The sequence below is a fragment of the Rhinopithecus bieti genome, unplaced genomic scaffold (assembly GCF_001698545.2).
Source record: "Rhinopithecus bieti isolate Rb0 unplaced genomic scaffold, ASM169854v2 scaffold_34886, whole genome shotgun sequence".
Taxonomy (NCBI): Eukaryota; Metazoa; Chordata; class Mammalia; order Primates; family Cercopithecidae; genus Rhinopithecus; species Rhinopithecus bieti.
In genome coordinates this window covers 762387-781177 of record NW_016814758.1, presented here as the reverse complement: position 1 = coordinate 781177, position 18791 = coordinate 762387, and the positions used below count along the sequence as shown (strand labels likewise).

At 38.4% G+C, this 18791-nt stretch overlaps 1 protein-coding gene and 1 long non-coding RNA gene across 2 annotated transcripts in view; one reads left to right on the top strand and one right to left on the bottom strand.

The window, feature by feature from the left end:
* LOC108515225 (cytosolic carboxypeptidase 4-like) overlaps window positions 1-18791 on the top strand; it is a 569984-nt gene that overhangs the window by 184847 nt on the left and 366346 nt on the right. The window contains exon 6 of the mRNA XM_017851917.1: window positions 12397-12528. Coding sequence (XP_017707406.1) covers window positions 12397-12528 — 132 coding nt within the window. The remainder of the gene's footprint in view (window positions 1-12396; window positions 12529-18791) is intronic.
* LOC108515226 (uncharacterized) lies at window positions 10647-14181 on the bottom strand. The gene is made up of 3 exons (XR_001881462.1): window positions 14144-14181; window positions 11507-11702; window positions 10647-10729 (listed from the first exon to the last, which is right to left on the bottom strand). It is a non-coding gene; the product is annotated as an uncharacterized LOC108515226 (long non-coding RNA).

Genomic DNA, 18791 nt, shown 5'->3' with positions numbered 1-18791 from the left:
ATAGTTTGGAAGTTCTGGCTAGGGCAATCAGGCAAGAGAAAGAAATCAAGGGTATTCAGTTAGGAAAAGAAGAAGTCAAATTGTCCCTGTTTGCAGATGACATGATTGTATATTTAGAAAACCCCATCATCTCAGCCCAAAATCTCCTTAAGCTGATAAACAACTTCAGCAAAGTCTCAGGATACAAAATCAACGTGCAAAAATCACAAGCATTCTTATACACCAGTAACAAACAGAGAGCCAAATCATGAATGAACTTCCATTCACAATTGCTTCAAAGAGAATAAAATACCTAGGAATCCAACTTTCAAGGGATGTTAAGGACCTCTTCAAGGAGAACTACAAACCACTGCTCAGTGAAATAAAAGAGGACACAAACAAATGGAAGAACATTCCATGCTCATGGATAGGAAGAATCAATATCGTAAAAATGGCCATATTGCCCAAGGTAATTTATAGATTCAATGCCATTCCCATCAAGCTACCAATGACTTTCTTCACAGAATTAGAATAAAGTACTTTAAACTTCATATGGAATGAAAAAAGACCCCGCATTGCCAAGACAATCCCAAGCCAAAAGAACAAAGCTGGAGGCATCACGCTACCTGACCCCATTTTCTTTAACCCAGGTTTTCTGTCTCTTTTGTTTGTTAGAGAGTCCAGATGTTAGATACAGACACAGCAAAGTTTTGTATATTTATACATTGGAATATCATTCAGTAACCAAAATCAGAACCAAACCAAAAAAAATGAACTATGATATAGTCAATAACATGGGTGGATCTCATGAACATTATATCGAGTGAAAGAAGCTAGACACTAAAGACTACATACTCTATACTCTAAGCGTCTATTTATGTAAAGTATAAGATCAGTAAAAGTAATTTATGAGGACATAAATTGAACAGTGGTTGCCTCTGAGGAAGAGCATTGAATAATAGGGGCCGGGAGGGAATTTTATAGGTTAGTGGAGATGTTCAATATCAGGATCAGAGCCGGTTACACAAAACTCATTGAACTGTATATTCAGGATCTGTGTTTTCACTCTAGGTACACATTTACCTAAATACAGAAAACTAAAAATAAAGCAAAGTCACAGAGATTTAAAATGCAATGAGGAGACAAAGGGGGCTCCCCTAAATGAAGCTGACTAGCATACAGACATGTGAGTCAAGGAAAACAGTTTTCCCAGGACAGAGCAGAAAGGTTGTAGAGGAAGTTCTGTTTAGAGGTCAGGAAAAGCCAGCCAGAGAGAAGGCATATAAGCAAAGAAGCCCAAAGATGCAGAGAAGCTCTACAATCAGCTAGCAGAAGGCATTGAACCAATTCCCCTTTGTGGAGCTCCCCCTAAAAGCCAAGAGGCTCATGGCCAAGGGGGCACATGAGGACAGTCGGGAACATCCTTGGAAGTGGAAGAAAGCTCTTAGGCTACTACAGCAAGCTCCTGGGGAGGCAGGTGGGACAGCATCTATTGAGCTGCCATATTGCAGCTGGCCTGGCCCCTGTGCTGTTCAAGTAATTGGGGCTTTGGAATTAGGAGTGGGATCGATTCCTATCCTCTTGGCTCTCACTATGTGAGTGCATTTTGGTAAAGGGATTTCAGTGCTCTTTGAAGAGCACATTGATTTCTGTTTATAACTCACACAAACTGGGCTTCATTCTGCCAGAGGACAGGGTGGGCATATTTTGCTTTTGTCTTTCTCTGGGGCCCATTAGAATAGAATCTTTAGCTACTTAAATGATTTTTCTTGTTTTATTTTGTCCCTCTGGCATATGTTTTGGGTTAATCAGCTTCTTTTAAAAGAAGCACGAAAGGGGAGGAAAATAAGGATGGCATATTAATTTCTATAACCCTTGTCGCCAAGGGCCTCAAGATATTTTATACACATGGTTTATTTCCACTTCATTCCTTAGCAGTAGCAGAAGAACAAGTGTTATTTTTGCTTATTTTCATGACTCGTGTTAAGGTACCACATCTAGAATTTCCCTTTTTTTTTGTTTTTGTTTTTTTTGCATTTGAGGATATGGTAGGAAAAGAACAAACACTCCTGTTCCATAGTCAGGAAGAGGGACAGAATACCCATAAAGGTCCTGAATTAAAAATATTTCAGTTTCATTCCATATTCTTTTATTTGGAATTGTTCCCATGCTATCATAATAAAGATTAAATAAGTCTTCTTTACCATACCAGAAACCAAGTTTTGTGTATATTTTTACTGATACAAATAATTTACATTTAATTGCTTCAGTTTCTTGATAAATTTTAGTGAAAAGCAAACGGCATTTTTTCTCTTGCTCTCAACAGTGTCTTCAATGCAGTTTCTGTGTAACACAAGAGCTGAAAATCTGGGATATTCTTTTTTTTTTTTTTTTTTTTTTTTGAGATGGAGTCTTGCTCTGTCACTTGGCTGGAGTGCAGTGGCGCGATCTCAGTTCACTGCAACCTCTGCCTCCCAGGTTCAAGCAATTCTCCTGCCTCAGCTTCCTGAGTAGCTGGGACTACAGGCGCACACCACCACGTGGACCCAGCTAATTTTTGTATTTTTAGTAGAAACGGAGTTTCACCATGTTGGCCAGGATGGTCTCTATCTCTTGACCTCATGATCTGCCTGCCTTGGCCTCCCAAAGTGCTGGGGTTACAGGTGTGAGTCACTGTGCCTGGCCAAAAATCTGGGATATTCTTAGAGGAAGGACAAGTCAGGATTTTCAAAGAAGTCTAAACAAATTTCTTATGTTTTATTTGTTGTGGGATGGAATGAAGTGAGGAGATGGAGGGGAGGGGAAAATAGGAGGGTAACCGCTTGGATCATGTTCCTCATCAGCCTTTGTGAAGGTACCTCTGCCCAGAGCTGACGGAAATGGGGGAAAGCAAGAAACACATGGAGACAGGGCCAGAAGGACTAGTTTTGCCATTAGGCTGCTCTCTGTGAAGGCCAGAAGTGAAAACAGAGGCTTCCAATGAAGACACGGAAGAGACTTGTGCATGTCTAAGGAAAACTAATCTGGTAAACACAGCAAGGTAGCAGTGATCATGGCCAAGGGCATTGGACATAGGACTTAAAGTTCTCATCCCAGACAGTGAGGGTTGCCCAGAGCAAAGCATGGTCCATCCTTTGGGGTCAAGGCAATCAACAGTTCTCAGTTAGGAAAGCGAATCAGAAATAGAGGCAAAAACCAAGGCAAACCAGGACTGAGTAGGCGTGGTGCTAGGTCAGTATTCAGTCCCCAGACTACTCCAAGGGTTTACCCAGACAACATAGAACCCCTGTTATAGGTCAAAAAGACTAGTCTGAATCCCGCATTATGGTGAAGACAGAGGTCCCAATAACCATCTGCTCTGATTGAGCTTGGTACACCAAATAGATTAAGGCTTTTGCCTCAAGAACTTCAATACCTGCAACTGAGAGAGACAGATGGCAAAGGCCTCTCAGGCTGATAGGTTGCAGGGATTGTATAGAAAGGTGACATCCAGAGTGCTGCTTCTCTCCCTTCAATGTCTGAAACTGGGGAAAGGGAACAGATTTAACTCCTGAGCAATCTGCCAGGAACTCACTACATAAGTGCCTTCTCAGGGCAATAGGCTTACCGCTCACGGAGGGAGGGCTGGCCAGAGATAGAGAGTGGAAAAACGCAAGAGCAAGACCACTCACTTTCAAATACACTAATTGAGAGTTTTGTTATATTGTTCTTCATCACTGATCCATCAAATGCTTTAAAATGTTTTGTTTGGAAAACTTTTAGAACCATGCTGATTAGAGTTTAAGATATCACACTTCACTTTTTAATGGGTAGCCACAGGCAAGTTACTTAACCTCCTTTAACTTTAGAAGAAATTGAACTCATCTCTATATTTGGATAACATCCTCCTTTTAGGACTTCTTGTACTGATTATAGAGGAGTGTAAAATCTCAGCATGGTGACTGGCACGTATCTGGCATTCAAATAAATAATAGACATTAAAATCATGACTTATCAGAAGGGCATCAGATGCAAAACAAAGCCACATATTAGGTTGTATGTTTTTGGGTTGATTTACAGGAGCTCTTTCAATGTAACTGAAATATTTTGGAAAGAAGAACATTATAATACATGATACTGAGATGAGATGGCCAAAAACCTCCCCCAGTGTAAAGGGTCCCACTCTGGGCAGTCTCATGAGCAGTTGGTTATTGATACATTCTGTTGAGTTTAATGGGAAATTTTTCTCCCCTAAGTGATCTTTGGAGGGGACCAAGACTGACCTATAAGTAAAGACTGCTTTTCTAAGGCCATATAGAAACTTTGGCCCACAATGGCCCAATTTAAGTGAAAGTCTGAGTCTTTCACTTTGGGAAAGGAAACAGAGCATAAAATCCCCCTTCAGGTGGTTGTGGGAATAAATTCTGCACGTGACTACTGTGGTTAACCTCAGCTAGGACTGGATGTTGCTGATGACACAGATGAAGCCCTTACTAAGAAGAGAGTATGGCTATCAATAATAAGACTGGGAAATGTGGTCTTGCAAATTGGCCTCTTGGAAGGTAGCTGAACATGTCACCAGTATCATTTCCCTCATAGAGATGTTAACTCCATTTAGGAACTTGGGCTGAATGCCATCTGCACAATATTGTGCACAAGCTGGAACCTCCAGGGCTTTAGTGAGCCTCGGCTGGTTTAATTGGACACATTGCTGTTTTGGGTTTCCATCATATTCTCCAGAATATATCTCCTCTTGCCTTCATTTTCCTGTGGCAATGGTATAAATAATGCAAATGTCTTGATACTGGGAAGTAGGAATGAGACCCAGATGTCAGGAATGGAAAACACAGCAGCTTACATTGGCAAAGCAGAGCAGTAAACATAACCAGGAATAGGTGAGCCCTGGGGAAAAGGGGAATGGCTAAGGCAGAGGTGTTTGAGCGGGAGAGGGTAACCTCTTGAACAAGGGGGACCTATTAACTTGTAGAGGAACCAGAAAGGGATCAAGGAAGAAAGAGATGAGGAATGCATGTGAGGAGCATGGCAATCTGGTCCTCATCAACTTCTTTGCTGAGCAAGAAATCATGGAACTCATGTTTGCATTAACTAAATTAACCTTGTAATTTAGCTCAGACAAGAATGCACTGGAAAAGGTCCTAGGGAGATGCATAATCCAGTCCATGCCATATACTTTCTTGATGAAGAAACTGAGACACAGAGAGGGGAATTGGTTTAGCCAAAGGCCGAAAGTTCAAAACTAAACACTCCAGCTCAAAGGAAACTAGATGAAACTATACTAAGTCTTCAATTCTGCATTTCTTCCTATGTTGCTTGCCTTTGGGGAAAAGCACAATCATTGCCTATTTACTTAATCTGGAAATCTGGAGTTATTCCTAACCTCTTCTGCTCTTAGCGTCTAAATCCATTTAGTCTCCAACTCCTGTAGATTTGACTTCTTTACTCTCACAAAACTTCTTTTCTTTATATACTTATGTCTGGTGCCTTAAGCTAGGCCCTTCTCATCTCACTTGCCTTGTCTCAGTCCCTCCCATCTTAACACTTCTGTTCTAATGATCTGATCATCTTGCTTAAATAGTTTAAAGCCTCCTTCACCACTTTCAAGAAAATGTCTCAACATCCTAGAATGTTGTACAAGTGCATTAATGATCTGACCACAGCCCACTGCTATAGATACCTAACTTATTCTCCTTTCACTCTCCCCTCTTATTCCTAATTATTGTAATACCTCAGATCCATGGATCCTTCTCGCTCTTTTGTCATTTGCTTGGATAGTTCTCATTCAGTAAGGTTCGTCTTATGTATAACCTCCCTTGAGAATCCCAGAAGCATCACATAGCACATTTCCAAGGTGCTGCTCCCTTGGAGTGCAATGTGAATTTTGCCCGCTAGAAGTGTGCAGCTGTTCTTATTGGGTTCCCAGAGAACACTGCTTATCTCTACTTCAGCTCTTCTCTCATGGTAATACAATGACCTATTGGCTTGTGGTATAATATAAGCAAATCAGCTTCTAGACGAGGTAATATAGAAATGAAAAGTGTTTTAAAACGTTGCCTCTGGGTTAGGGCAAACTGGGGCTCCAATATTTATTCACATAATAACAATACAAACTTGGGCAAATTACTTATTTTATCTGGAATTCAGTGTTCTCGGCTGCAAAATGGGCATAATAATAGCACCTACTTCATCATGGGATAATCTAGATTAAGTTTTTAGCATGCTATTTAGAGTCTTCAATAAATTAACTATTGTTGCTATTATTATTGTTATGGAGAACAGTGCTGTGTTATATTAAAATTTTAACTTCTCCTGTTACATAGCAGGTACCCAGTAAACATTTGTTGAATCAATTGATCAATAACAAGATAGGGCTATTGAGGCTGGGAGCGGTGGCTCACGCTTGTAATCCTAGCACTTTGGGAGGCTGAGGTGGGAAGACTGACTGAGCTCAGGAGTTTGAGACCAGCCTGAGCAACATCGCAAAACCCTGTCTCTACTTAAAATACAAAAAAATTAGCTGAGCATGGTGGCAGGAGCCTGTAGTCCCGGCTACTCAGGAGGCTGAGCCACGAGAATCGCTTGAACCTGGGAGGCGGAGGTTGCAGTGAGCTGAGATTGGGTCATTGCACTCCAGTCTGAGTGAGACTCTGTCTTAAAAAAAATAAATAGAGCTATTTATTAATCCATAAATATTGTATTGGAAACTGTTTCTGCTTACCTGTTAAAGAATTTTGCTGAAAAGAAGTTTAAGTATGAAATCTTACGGTAGAAAAGAAAAAGCTTCCTCAACTTAAATAACTTGATAATTGCCTTGTAATTGCACCCTGCAATTTGGAGAAACACATGTTTCTTAGAATTAACAGGCATTTATTTTTAGGGATATCATTTGAGCAACAGGCAGAACAATGTCTCTTTCTCCTTCACTCTGAATCTTCTGTGGCTACTAGAACTCACAGGGCTTAACTGTGTTTATTCCTGCAGGTGAATAGCTCTATAATTTGTCATTTACTTCCTCTTTCAGAGTCTATAAGGATCAGGGAGGAAGAAAAGCTATTTTCTCCAGTTGAATTTAGCATTTAAGGAGTGCCTGTCACCAAGGAGGCATAGCTTCTGGCTTTATTGAGAAATCTGTTGCTAAGATAGAGTTTTAATTTGTTTGCACACTTTTCATAAGAATGGTGAGTGTTTATTCACAGAGAGAAACTGAGATGTAAGAGTTAAAAGTTGGTGGAAAATTAATGATCGTAGAGGATTAAACCTCAAACAATTATTTTATTTGTTCCTTTCAACTAGAGGCTTTCAAAGTAAGGTCCTGGGACCCGGGCATCAGCATCACCTGGAAACTTGATAGAAATGCAAATTTTAGGGCTCTACCCAGACATACTTGAATCACAGATTTGCCAGCGTGTGGCTCAGCAGTCTGCTTTAACAATACCTCCAGGTTATTCTGATGTATATTAATATTTGAGACCCATCCTGGGCAATATAGGAAGATCCTGTGTCTACAAAAATATTTTAAAAATTAGTCAGGTATTTAAAAATTAGGACTACAGTCGCTGGCCTGTAGTCCTAGCTACTTGGGAGGCTAAGGCAGGTGGATAACTTGAGCCCAGGATTTCGAAGGTTGCAGTGGGCCATGATTGCACCACTGCACTCTCAGCTTGGGTGGAAGAGTTAGACTATGTCTCAAAAGAAAAAAAAAAAAAAGAAAGAGAGAGAGAGAGAGAGAGACCCACTGCTCTAAAGTGTAGAATAGGACATCATGCAGGCCTCCACATATCAATAGCACTAGCAACTGAGGAGACTAGCTTTCCCCTGCTGGAAAATTCTGTAATAACATCACCTGGAACAGATGCCTCTAGAGAGGGAGCCCATTTTTTTCAAGACCCACAACAACTACCTCATGTTGCCTCCTGATCTCCTAACTAGAATCAAGTATCGGCATGATCCTAGAAGATAAGTACATGCTGTTACCCAAAAAGAAATAGCTTGCACACAAAAGAATTACAAGATTTGATAATATATGTCATTAGAAACCTGGGCAACATGTGTAGGAATGTTCTAATAAGGGCAGACATTCACTAGATTTGGCTGACTTCATTGACATGAGTATACAATCTAGAGATTCTAAATTTAATTTGTTAGCTTGAGCAGCCAGAAATGGATCTAACAGCTTAATTGGTCGGTTGAATGAATGTTGTGCTCAACAATAGTCTACATTTAGTAAGCTCAAGATTCCAGAGCTTTGCTGGCATAATATAGGGGAGAGTATGGAAAGTCTCTAGGAGATAGAAATGTATACTGAGTTTATCCTGTCTGTGAGAGGACTCAGAAGACACTCCCTCCATGAAGCAATGAGAAATACATTAGTGTCTTCATCCTTGACAAACTCTGTAGTTGTTCTCCTCTGAAAGCCAGGTTTGTAGGGCATGCTACCATTTAGATTTTTTTTTTTTTTTTTTTTTTTTTGAGACAGAGTTTTGCTCTTTTTACCCAGGCTGGAGTGCAATGGCACGATCTCGGCTCACTGCAACCTCTACCTCCCAGGTTCAAGTGATTCTCCTGCCTCAACCTCCTGAGTAGCTGGGATTACAGGCACCTGCCACCACGCCTGGCCAATTGTTTGTATTTTTAGTAGAGATGGGTTTTCACCATGTTGGTCAGGCTGGTCTCAAAATGATCCACCTCAGGTGATCCACCTGGCTGGGCTTCCCAAAGTGCTGGGATTTACAGGAGTGAGCCACTGTGCCCGGCGAGATGGGGGTCTTTGATTTCATGGAGATTATACAATCCCAGAGTACAGAGGCCAAGTGGTAACACTTAACCACCAAAGACAGGAGGGACACATCAACCATCGTATCTCTTTTTATCCCAAATAATTCTTCTTGTTCTGATGTCTATTTTATCTGACAATTAATATAGCTACTCTAGCATTCTTTTGTTTTGTATTTGCATAGTATATTTTACATCCTTTTACTTTCAACCTGTCTGTGTCTTAAAATGAACTTCGTGTGGACAGAATATATTTGATCTTTCTTATTTATCCAATCTGATACTCTTTACCTTTTAATTAGTGTGTTTTGACCATTTACAATAAGTAAGATTATTGATATGTTTGGGTTGAAATTTACCATTTTGCTGTTTTCTATTTTTTCTTGTGTTCTTAGAGGTTCCTATCTTTTCTGCTTTCTCTTTTATTCATTAAGCATTTTTATGATCCCAATATATGTCCACATTTGAATTATTATTTATGCCCCTTAAAAGGTTAAAATGCTAAAAGTAATTTAGCATTTGCCCTATTGTTTACAGTATCTATCTTTAATTAATTAGAGTCTACCTTGAGATAACATACTGCTTCATCGCTACTACAAGGACTTTATAACAGTATATGACCATTTATTTTTCTCACATTTTATAATATGATTGTGACACATTTTTTTTTTTTTTTTTTTTTTTTTTTTGAGACGGAGTCTCGCTCTTTCGCCTAGGCTGGAGTGCAGTGGCCGGATCTCTGCTCACTGCAAGCTCCGCCTCGCGGGTTTACGCCATTCTCCTGCCTCAGCCTCCCCAGTAGCTGGGACTACAGGTGCCCGCCACCACGCCCGGCTAATTGTTTGTATTTTTTTTTTTTTTTAATAGAAACAGGGTTTCACCATGTTAGCCAGGATGGTCTCGATCTCCTGACCTCGTGATCCGCCCGTCTTGGCCTCCCAAAGTGCTGGGTTACAGGCTTGAGCCACCGCGCCCAGCCCGATACATTTACTTTTATATATGCTATAAACATGCACTGTATTGCTACTATATTTTTAGACTGTCAGTTTTGTTTTAGAGAAATTAAAAAAAGAAAAAAAAAATATTTTCTTTTACTGTCATGTGTTTCATTTCCATTCTTTTAATATTTTGATTCAAAGAGACTGTGATTTTTTGAGACCAAAATGATCTTTGGACCCCAAACTTCTACATCAGGAATTGGAGCAGTTAGCAGTTTTGCCTTCAAGTGGGTCATGTTGTCCAATGCCCTTTTCATGCATGGCCAAGAAAGATACAGGAAAAATAAGTACCTCCCAAGGAAAGAGTAAATATTTGTAGAAAAAATAATACTCTACAGCTACTGACAGGGAGCAGAACCAGGGTCTAATCAACCAACTAGCCCTACCCAAAGGATGCAGGCATTTCACAATGCCTGGATGAGAGCATTACAGAATTGTTATGAACCAGTGACTGCTATACCCATCTTATTCATCACCTTTGAAACATAAGTGTTACTGGGGATATTGTTTCCTCATTCAACCATTGTAGGTAGATGAACAGAAAACAGATGACTTGTCTTTTTGTTCATAGATAAGGAGAAGGCATTCACAGGATATAGAAACTATAACGGAATTTGGGCTGAGATTGATACTGTGATGGAATGGGCTCTTTAGGGGTATCTTCCTTGGGGAATAGGTAAGTATATTTTGTATGTGGAAGGGTGGGAAACAAATATTTAGACTAGGAGAAGAGATTATTCTAATGCTTAGCTTTTGTTGTATAACAAATCACAGCAAAACTTAGTGGCTTAAACAAAAGCTATGCATTATGATTCCTCTGCTCTGAGCCAAGTTGGCTAGGACTAGATGGTCCAAGATAAATTCATTCACATACCTGGTGGTTGGCTTGACATGTCAGCTGGGTCAATTGGGATGACTTTGCAGATTCTCATCATCCAGCAGCCCAGTGTAGGTTTACTCACATGACTGTTGATGCAAGGTTCCTGGGAACAGCAAGATAGCAAACCCCTTACTATGCCTCGGCTTGCATCATATTTGCTCACTGTTATTGACCAAAAGGTGCTACATGGCTGTATTAGTCTGTTCTTATGCTGCTAATAAAGACATATGTGAGACTAGGAGTTTATAAAGGAAAGAGGTTTAATTGGCTCACAGTTCCACATGGCTGGGGAGGCCTCATATTTGTGGTGGAGGGCAAATGAGGGGCAAGGTCACATCTTACATGGCAGCAGGCAAGACAGCGAATACAGGGGAATTCCCCTTTATAAAACTATCAGGTCTCATGATACTTATTCACTATCAGGAGAAGAGCATGGGAAAGACCTGCCCCCATGATTTAATTGCCTCCACCTGGACCTGCTCTTGACATGTGGAAATTATTATAATTCAAGGTGAGATCTGGGTGGGAACACAGCCAAACCATATCAATGGCTAAGCACGTATTCAAGAGGTGAAGAAAATGTACTTCACCTATTGATGAAGATGGAACATAGTCTATTGCAAACGGTCATGCATACAAGAATAAAAAAAAAGTTGTGGTCATTTTTTAGATTTTATTATTTTTCTCCATTATTAGCATCTCTCCTTATAATAAGATTTTGCATCACTGCACTTGTCTTATGATTTGCAGAACCTCCCTGTAAGAGGAATGTACTTTCCCATACCACTGATAAAATTGGTTATGTGATTTTCTTTGATCAGTGTACTGTAAGCAGATATGATATTTGCTGCACTTCAGTAGAAGCTTTAATGGCCATTACCTGATTCTACCTTTGACCGTTTTTCTTCTCTACCACAAGAATAGCATGTTTCAAATTAGGGCTTTTTTAGCCTGGATCCTAGGATGAAGAAAACGTACAAAGCAGAGTCTTAGCTGATCTCTAGTATGAATGAAAAGTAATCCTTTGTTTGATAAGCCCTTTGTATTTTGATGGTCATTCTTTACCACGTTGGAACCTAGAGAAAAATTAGAGTGATTGATTAGCTTCTGTTTTAGTATATTTCACCGATTCCTTTTAGATGGATCTTTCCTTTTGATTTATATTTTAATTTTTTTTAACTTTCAAGTTCAGGGGTATGAGTACAGATTTGTTGCATAGGTAAACTTGTGTCATGGAGCTTTGTTGTACAGACTATTTTCTCACCCAGATATTAAGCCTAGTAACTGTTAGTTATTTTTCCTGATCCTCTCCCTCCTCCCACTCTCCACCCTCTGAAATGCCCCAACATGTTTTTCTCCTCTATATGTCCATGTGTTCTCATCCAATTGTTTAAAATGCTCATAGATATCTTAAAATGCCCTTGTTCCTATTTTCTTTTCCAGGTTTGCCCATGCCTCCTACCCAGTCACAAGTAAATTTATCAAAAGAGCTATACATGACTTGTGTTTCTTCATATTCTGTTCACTCCTAAGACCCTTACAGTCTACATTCTCCCCTGATAACTCCATCAATACAATCAATACCACTCTTGCCAAAGACACCAATGATCCCCACATGGCTGGTTCTGCTAACTCAACAGCATCCATCTGAGAAAGTTGACATTTTAAACTTTATTTGAGCAATGGAACATGAGTAGATATTATTTAAGTGGATTTAAGAAACCAATGACCTGACCTGGTTTTATTTTCTCCTTTGTTGGGCTATTGTAGGTTTTCTGTGACTTCCATGGCCACTCCCAAAAGAAGAATGTGTTCCTTTATGGCTGTAGCATCAAGGAAACCTTGTGGCAAGCAGCATGCACTGTAGGCACATCTACTATCCTAGAGGATGTCAACTACAGGGTAAGCCGCTGTGGGGAATGACACCAGATATGCTGTGTCCATATTCTTTATTCTTACCTTTAAGACCATGCCCCACTCATTTGTTTAGTTTTTTTTTTTTTTTTTTTTTTGGTAAATAAGCATTTTGATTATTTTAATCATAGGGTTCTAATACAAGCAGGCTGGAGGCATGTGTAACCTCTCCTAATTTTTGTTGAATAATGACTTACTACCTCGTTGCTTTGCCTCTGTTTTCTATATGGTTTGATATTGTATAAAAGGCATGAGAACTACAGACAAAAGAACTCATCTTAATGCCTGACTTGGCAATTATTCAATTATTAACTGTGTGATTATAAGGTCATTAACATTACCTTGCTGAACCACCCTTCTCCCATCTGTAAAATGAGGATAGTAAAAATACTGCCTCTCTTACATAGCTTATGGAAGGAACAGAATGATACTGAATACAAAAGGACTTCAAATAAATAGGAAGGGATAAACAAACATAAGCCATTAAACCATCCATATTTCTCTGCCTGAGCATTCTGTAAAAAACAGAGCAGTAATCCGCTGACCCTAATTCTATTTTACCTTAGTTTTAGTGGTTAGAGCTCAACTGTTCCTCCATGAAACCACATAGGAAATTAGGGAGGGGTAAAGAAGAGAGTACGTCTTTCCATCAGGATATAGGCAACAAGCTGTTGCATAGTGAGAATCAAGAAGAAACAGAGAAGCAAAATTGCCCAAACACTAAATGAAAACTGGTCTTTGTTTAAAATTTATGTAGAAAAAGTAGAAAATTATGATAGTATCTGCCTCTTCTAAGTCTGTTATTCTGGGTATGCAATTTACTATGTGCAAAATAGCTTCATTCCCAGGGTTAATGATAGTATTAAGAGGTAAAAATCTACCAAATCACCATTTCACCTGGAAATACGTCCCCTCTTCTCTAGCCTTCTTCACCCAGTCCATCAAAAATAGACTGCTGCTGATCAATACAACCACCCCAAGGCTTTTATAGCAGAATCAACAGCTTAGCCTCAATAACCTGTTTGCTGTAAGGCTCAACCAGAGTAATGGTGATAAACCATAACAAGCTTAATAACTTAATCTTATTTAGGAAACTAGTTTAGTAAATTAAAGCATGCATCTGGGCAGTTCCTGTGGACCCAACCCATATAAAATGATCTCTTACGTGTGATACATCTTGAATCAAAAAAATCTACCATGGTCCAATCTTAAATGTAGAGTCAGCATGTTTTTTACTTCTCTTTTTCCAAGAAAAGGTAATAATATTAATAGATAATTCCCTATATACACAGGAAAAGGTATAAGACACAGAACCTTAAAACAGTCTCCTGTATGAAGCTGACATGAAATGGGGCAGAAGTCAGACATTGTAGGGAATGATAGCATGGGTTCTTATTAACTGTATTTTTGTTTTTGTGTATGATTCATGTTGTTTAATTAATAAATTCAAAAAATATTTTGAGGCCCAGATTAGCGTAAGCTAAGGTAAAAGGCGTAACATTACAGAGATAGGTATGCCAGTTTCTGCCTATGAGAATAAGCACAGTGGTATTTAATAGCAATGCTGTTGAAGAGATTAATCCATCCATACATTAATACTCACCTATAAGGTCCTTTAACTGTGAATGGGTCAGTTGCCTGAGCCTCACTTTTCTCCCTTGTGAAATGAGGAAGTTATATTTTCCACATAGATTATTACATCGAGTTTGTTGTTGGTACCCTGGGATACCTTAAAGGCGATTCATGGGCTACTATGACATATGTGGAAGTAGTGAAGTGAATATGGTTTGGTCACATCCCTTGCTTTCAACCCAAATAGCTTTGCTTTTTGGGATCCCACATATTATATAACTCCCTCTATCACTGACACTCTAAATCTAGGACATAATGATCTGTAAATAATTATCTTAACACTGGTGATCTGCCTAAAAAGACTTTTGTGTATACAAATGGATCCTCTTAGAATTGAAAGGACCCACTCATTTTACAGATGGGAAAATTGAGACTCAGGGGAGAGTGTCCTTGTAAGACAGGTTAATGTTATCATCATGATATCTGCCAGTGGTCAGCAGCCTGCTGATGCTGAGAGGCTGATTCCTTCATTACCATCGAAAGTGGAACAATTCTAAACATGCTAAACTTACCTAAGAGGTTTTTTTTGGTCATTCACCCTTAGTATTGAAGAGACAATTATGCGCCCTATTATATTTCAAATTCACTCTGCAATATTTATTCAATTTTATTAATCAACTTTAATGGTACTACTTCTAGTTATGTTGGTATAAAGAGGTCAGTGAATCCTCTCTGCAAAACGCAAATATAAAACAGAAGAAAATTTTGAAAAGCAGCCCTTTTAAGACTCTGGAAATTGACCAAATACAAATGATAAATTGAGAAGCATTTATTCTTGAAAACTGCTAGAACTTCATGTAAGAACATCAGGGGTCTGTAACCTTTTTGGCTGGGGCTGCTCCTGACTCCACTCTATTTGGTCATCAAAAAATGCAGTTTTACCAACAGAAGGACAGCCACACACACACACACACACACAGCCAGAAATTTACAAGGGAGACCTTAGAAATGAGAGAGTCATAGAAAAGCTAAGATAAGCTCTCTGTAAATACATGGTGTATTAAGCCATGCTTGCATTGCTGAGACTGGATAAATTATAAAGAAAAGAGGTTTAATTGGCTCATGATTCTGCAGGCTGTTCGGGAAGCATAATGCTGGCATCTGCTTCTGGGGAGGCCTCAGGAAGCTTCCAATCGTGGTAGAAGGTGAAGGGGGAGCAGGCACTTCACATGGTGAAAACAGAGTCAGAAAAAGAGTCGGGGGAGGTGCCACACACTTTTAAACTACTAGATCTCATGAGAATTCACTCATTATTGTGACAACAGCACCAAGAAGATGATGCAAAACCACTCATGGGAAATCCACTTCTGTAATCCAGTCACCTCCTACCAGGCCCCACCTCTGACACTGGGAGTTACATTTCAACATGAGATTTTGGTGGGGACAAATATCTAAACTGTATCACATGGATTATGGAAAAATATGTGTCTCTTCAGAGGAGACCCAAGAGAGCCCAGTGAGAAATAAAGCCCAAAGAGACTTAAGAACTGCCACTGGCAGATCACAAGGTCAGGAGATTGAGACCACGGTGAAACCCCATCTCTACTAAAAATACAAAAAATTAGCCAGGCGCGGTGGCGGGCGCCTGTAGTCCCAGCTACTCGGGAGGCTGAGGCAGGAGAATGGCCTGAACCCAGGAGGCGGAGCTTGCAGTGAGCCGAGATCACGCCACTGCACTCTATCCAGGGCGACAGAGCGAGACTCCATCTCAAAAAAAAAAAAAAAAAAAAGAACTGCCACAATTTTGAATGTCTTCCCAAATCACCTACAAATCAATCAAGAGAGTGGAAGTCTTATGCACTCAAGATATTTGAGTACTACATTTGCCCAAATTATTGTATAACCACTATGCTAAGCAGCCACAGACAGCAAGCTAAATAATTTAAATAAGAATGTAGAAACTGTGTAGAGACATCAGTGACACACATTGCAGAAGAAAAAAGAAAGAAATATTCTGCAGATTAATCCAGGAAAGTAGTTAAAAATTAAAAAACATTTAAAAAATAGAATCCAGAGATGCTAAAAAAGGTATAATCTATGATGTCCAGTTTTCAAGCAAAAATTACAATTTTGTAAAGAATCAAGAATGTGAAATCCATCCTTAGGAAACAAAGCAGTCGGTAGAAACAGAGTGGGCCAACATGGTGGATTTATAATTATTTCCAAGCAACTGTTAAAATATGTTCAAATAAGTAAAGAAAATTATGTTCAAAAGTTAATGGCAAAATATGATGACCATTACTCAATATATATGGAACTTTGATAGAGAATTAAAAACGGAAGGAAGGAAGGAAGGAAGGGAGGGAGGGAGGAAGGAAGGAAGGAAGGAAGGAAGGAAGGAAGGAAGGAAGGAAGGAAGGAGATAGTGTTGAAAAGTATCATAATCAACATAAAAAATTCACTAGATGGGATTGTCAGCAGATTTGAGATGGCAAGATAGTAAAGAATGAATCAATAAATTTGATGATTAACCCCAAATTATTCAATTCAAAGAACAGACAAACAAGATTAAAGAAAAGTAAAGAGCTGTAGAGACCTATAGGATAGCATAAAGCATATCAACCAACATGTAATGGGAGGCCCAAAAGGAGAGGAAAATAAATGTCTGAAAAAATATTTGAAGATATAATGAGAGGAGAAGATAGTATAGGAGGAACAAAACATATATGAGACATATAGAGACAAACAACAAAATGGCAAATGTAAATCCAAAAATATCAATGATGACATTAAATATGAATGAACAAACCCTTCATTCCAAAGGCAGAGGTTGTAAGACCAGATTTTAAAAATAGGTTCAAATATATTGTCTATAAATGACATGCTTTTGATTCAATAATGCAAACAGGTTGAAAGTTAAAAGATGGAAAAAGATACACCATGCAAATGGTAACCATAATAAAGATGATTATATTGACATAAGACAAAATATACATTAAAAGAAGAAATATTACTAGGGCTAAGGGTGCAATTCATAATACTGAAAGAAATAGTTATTCAGCAAGGTATAACAATTATAAATGTATGTGAATATATATACTCTGAAATACAAGAAGAAAAAATTGAAAGAAGGCATTTAAAATTTAATAATAATAGTTGAATATTTTAGTAATCTTCTCTCAGTAAGCGATAGAATAATCAAACAGAAAATTAGTGTAGAGAATACCTGATCTAACTTACATGTAACAGTTCTTTTCAAAACAAAAGAATATATATTCTTTTTGAGTGCCCATCAAAATTTCTCCAGCATAGACCCTATAATAGGCTATAAAATAAATCTCAATATATTTTAAGGGACTGAAAATATGCACAGAATATTCACCTACACAACAGAATTAAATTATAAATTAACTTTTATGAGAAATCTGGGATATCTGTGAATATTTGGAAATTAAACAATGTGTATCAAATTAACTTATGGTTTGAAAGGGAAATCCAATGAGTAATTAGAAAATATCTTTAAGTGAATAAAATAAAACTCAATATGTCAAAATTTATAGTATGCAGCAAAATAGTACATAGAGGGAACTTTATAATTTAGAATATTTAGAAATGCAGAAAGATCTAAAATCAATAATCTAAGCATCCACATTCAGAAACAAGAAAAAGAAGTGCAAATAAATCCCAAAGTATAGGAAAGAACAAAATAAAAGCCAAAGTAAAATCAATGAAATAAAATCATATGAACAATAGAGCATCCATAAATAACATGATTTTATTCAATAATTCATAGTTTGATTTCTTAAAATGATCAACAAAATGATCATCATTTAGCTAGACAGACAAAGAAAAGAAAGAAGATGCAAGTTACCAAAATTGGGGTTGAAAGAAGGGACATCACTACAAATCTTACAAAGTAAAAAAGAGGATCATTAACAGCTAAATGGCAACAAGTGACTGCATTCTTAGGAGAACACAGACTACAAAAACTGATTCAAGGAGACATGGACAATCTGATGAGGTTTATTTTAAGTGGAAAAAAGTAGAATTAGTAATGAAAACTCTTCCCACAAATGGAAGTTTGGGCCCAAATGGCTTTGTTGATACATTCTATCAACCTCTTAAGAACAAAATAGTGCTAATCATAAAAACATCCTTTCATAAAATAGAGGAGACACACTTGCCAACTCATTTTATGAGGCCTGTGTTACTCTGATACAAAAGCCAAAATGGGGACATCACAAGAAAAGACAGCTCCAGCCCAGTACTTGTTATAAACAGACAATAAATTATTATTCAGTGCTGAAAAGGAATGAGCTATCAAGCCACGAAGAGACATGGAAGAACCTTAAATGGATATTACTAAGTTAAAGAAAACAACCTGAAAAGGCTACATACTGTATTCCCAGCTTTCTGGAGAAAGCAAAACTATGGAGACTAAAAAGATCGGGGTTGCCAGGAATTTGGAAGGAAGGAGGGATAAATAGGTGGAGCAGAGGGGATTCTTAGGGCAGTAAAACTACTTTGGATAATACTGTACTATTGAGTACACATCATTATACATTTTTTCAAACCCGTAAGATGTACAGCACCAAAAGTGAAGAGAATCCTCATGTAAACTATAGACTTTGAGCGATGATGTTTCAATGTAGGTTCAGCAGTTACAACAAACTTCCCAC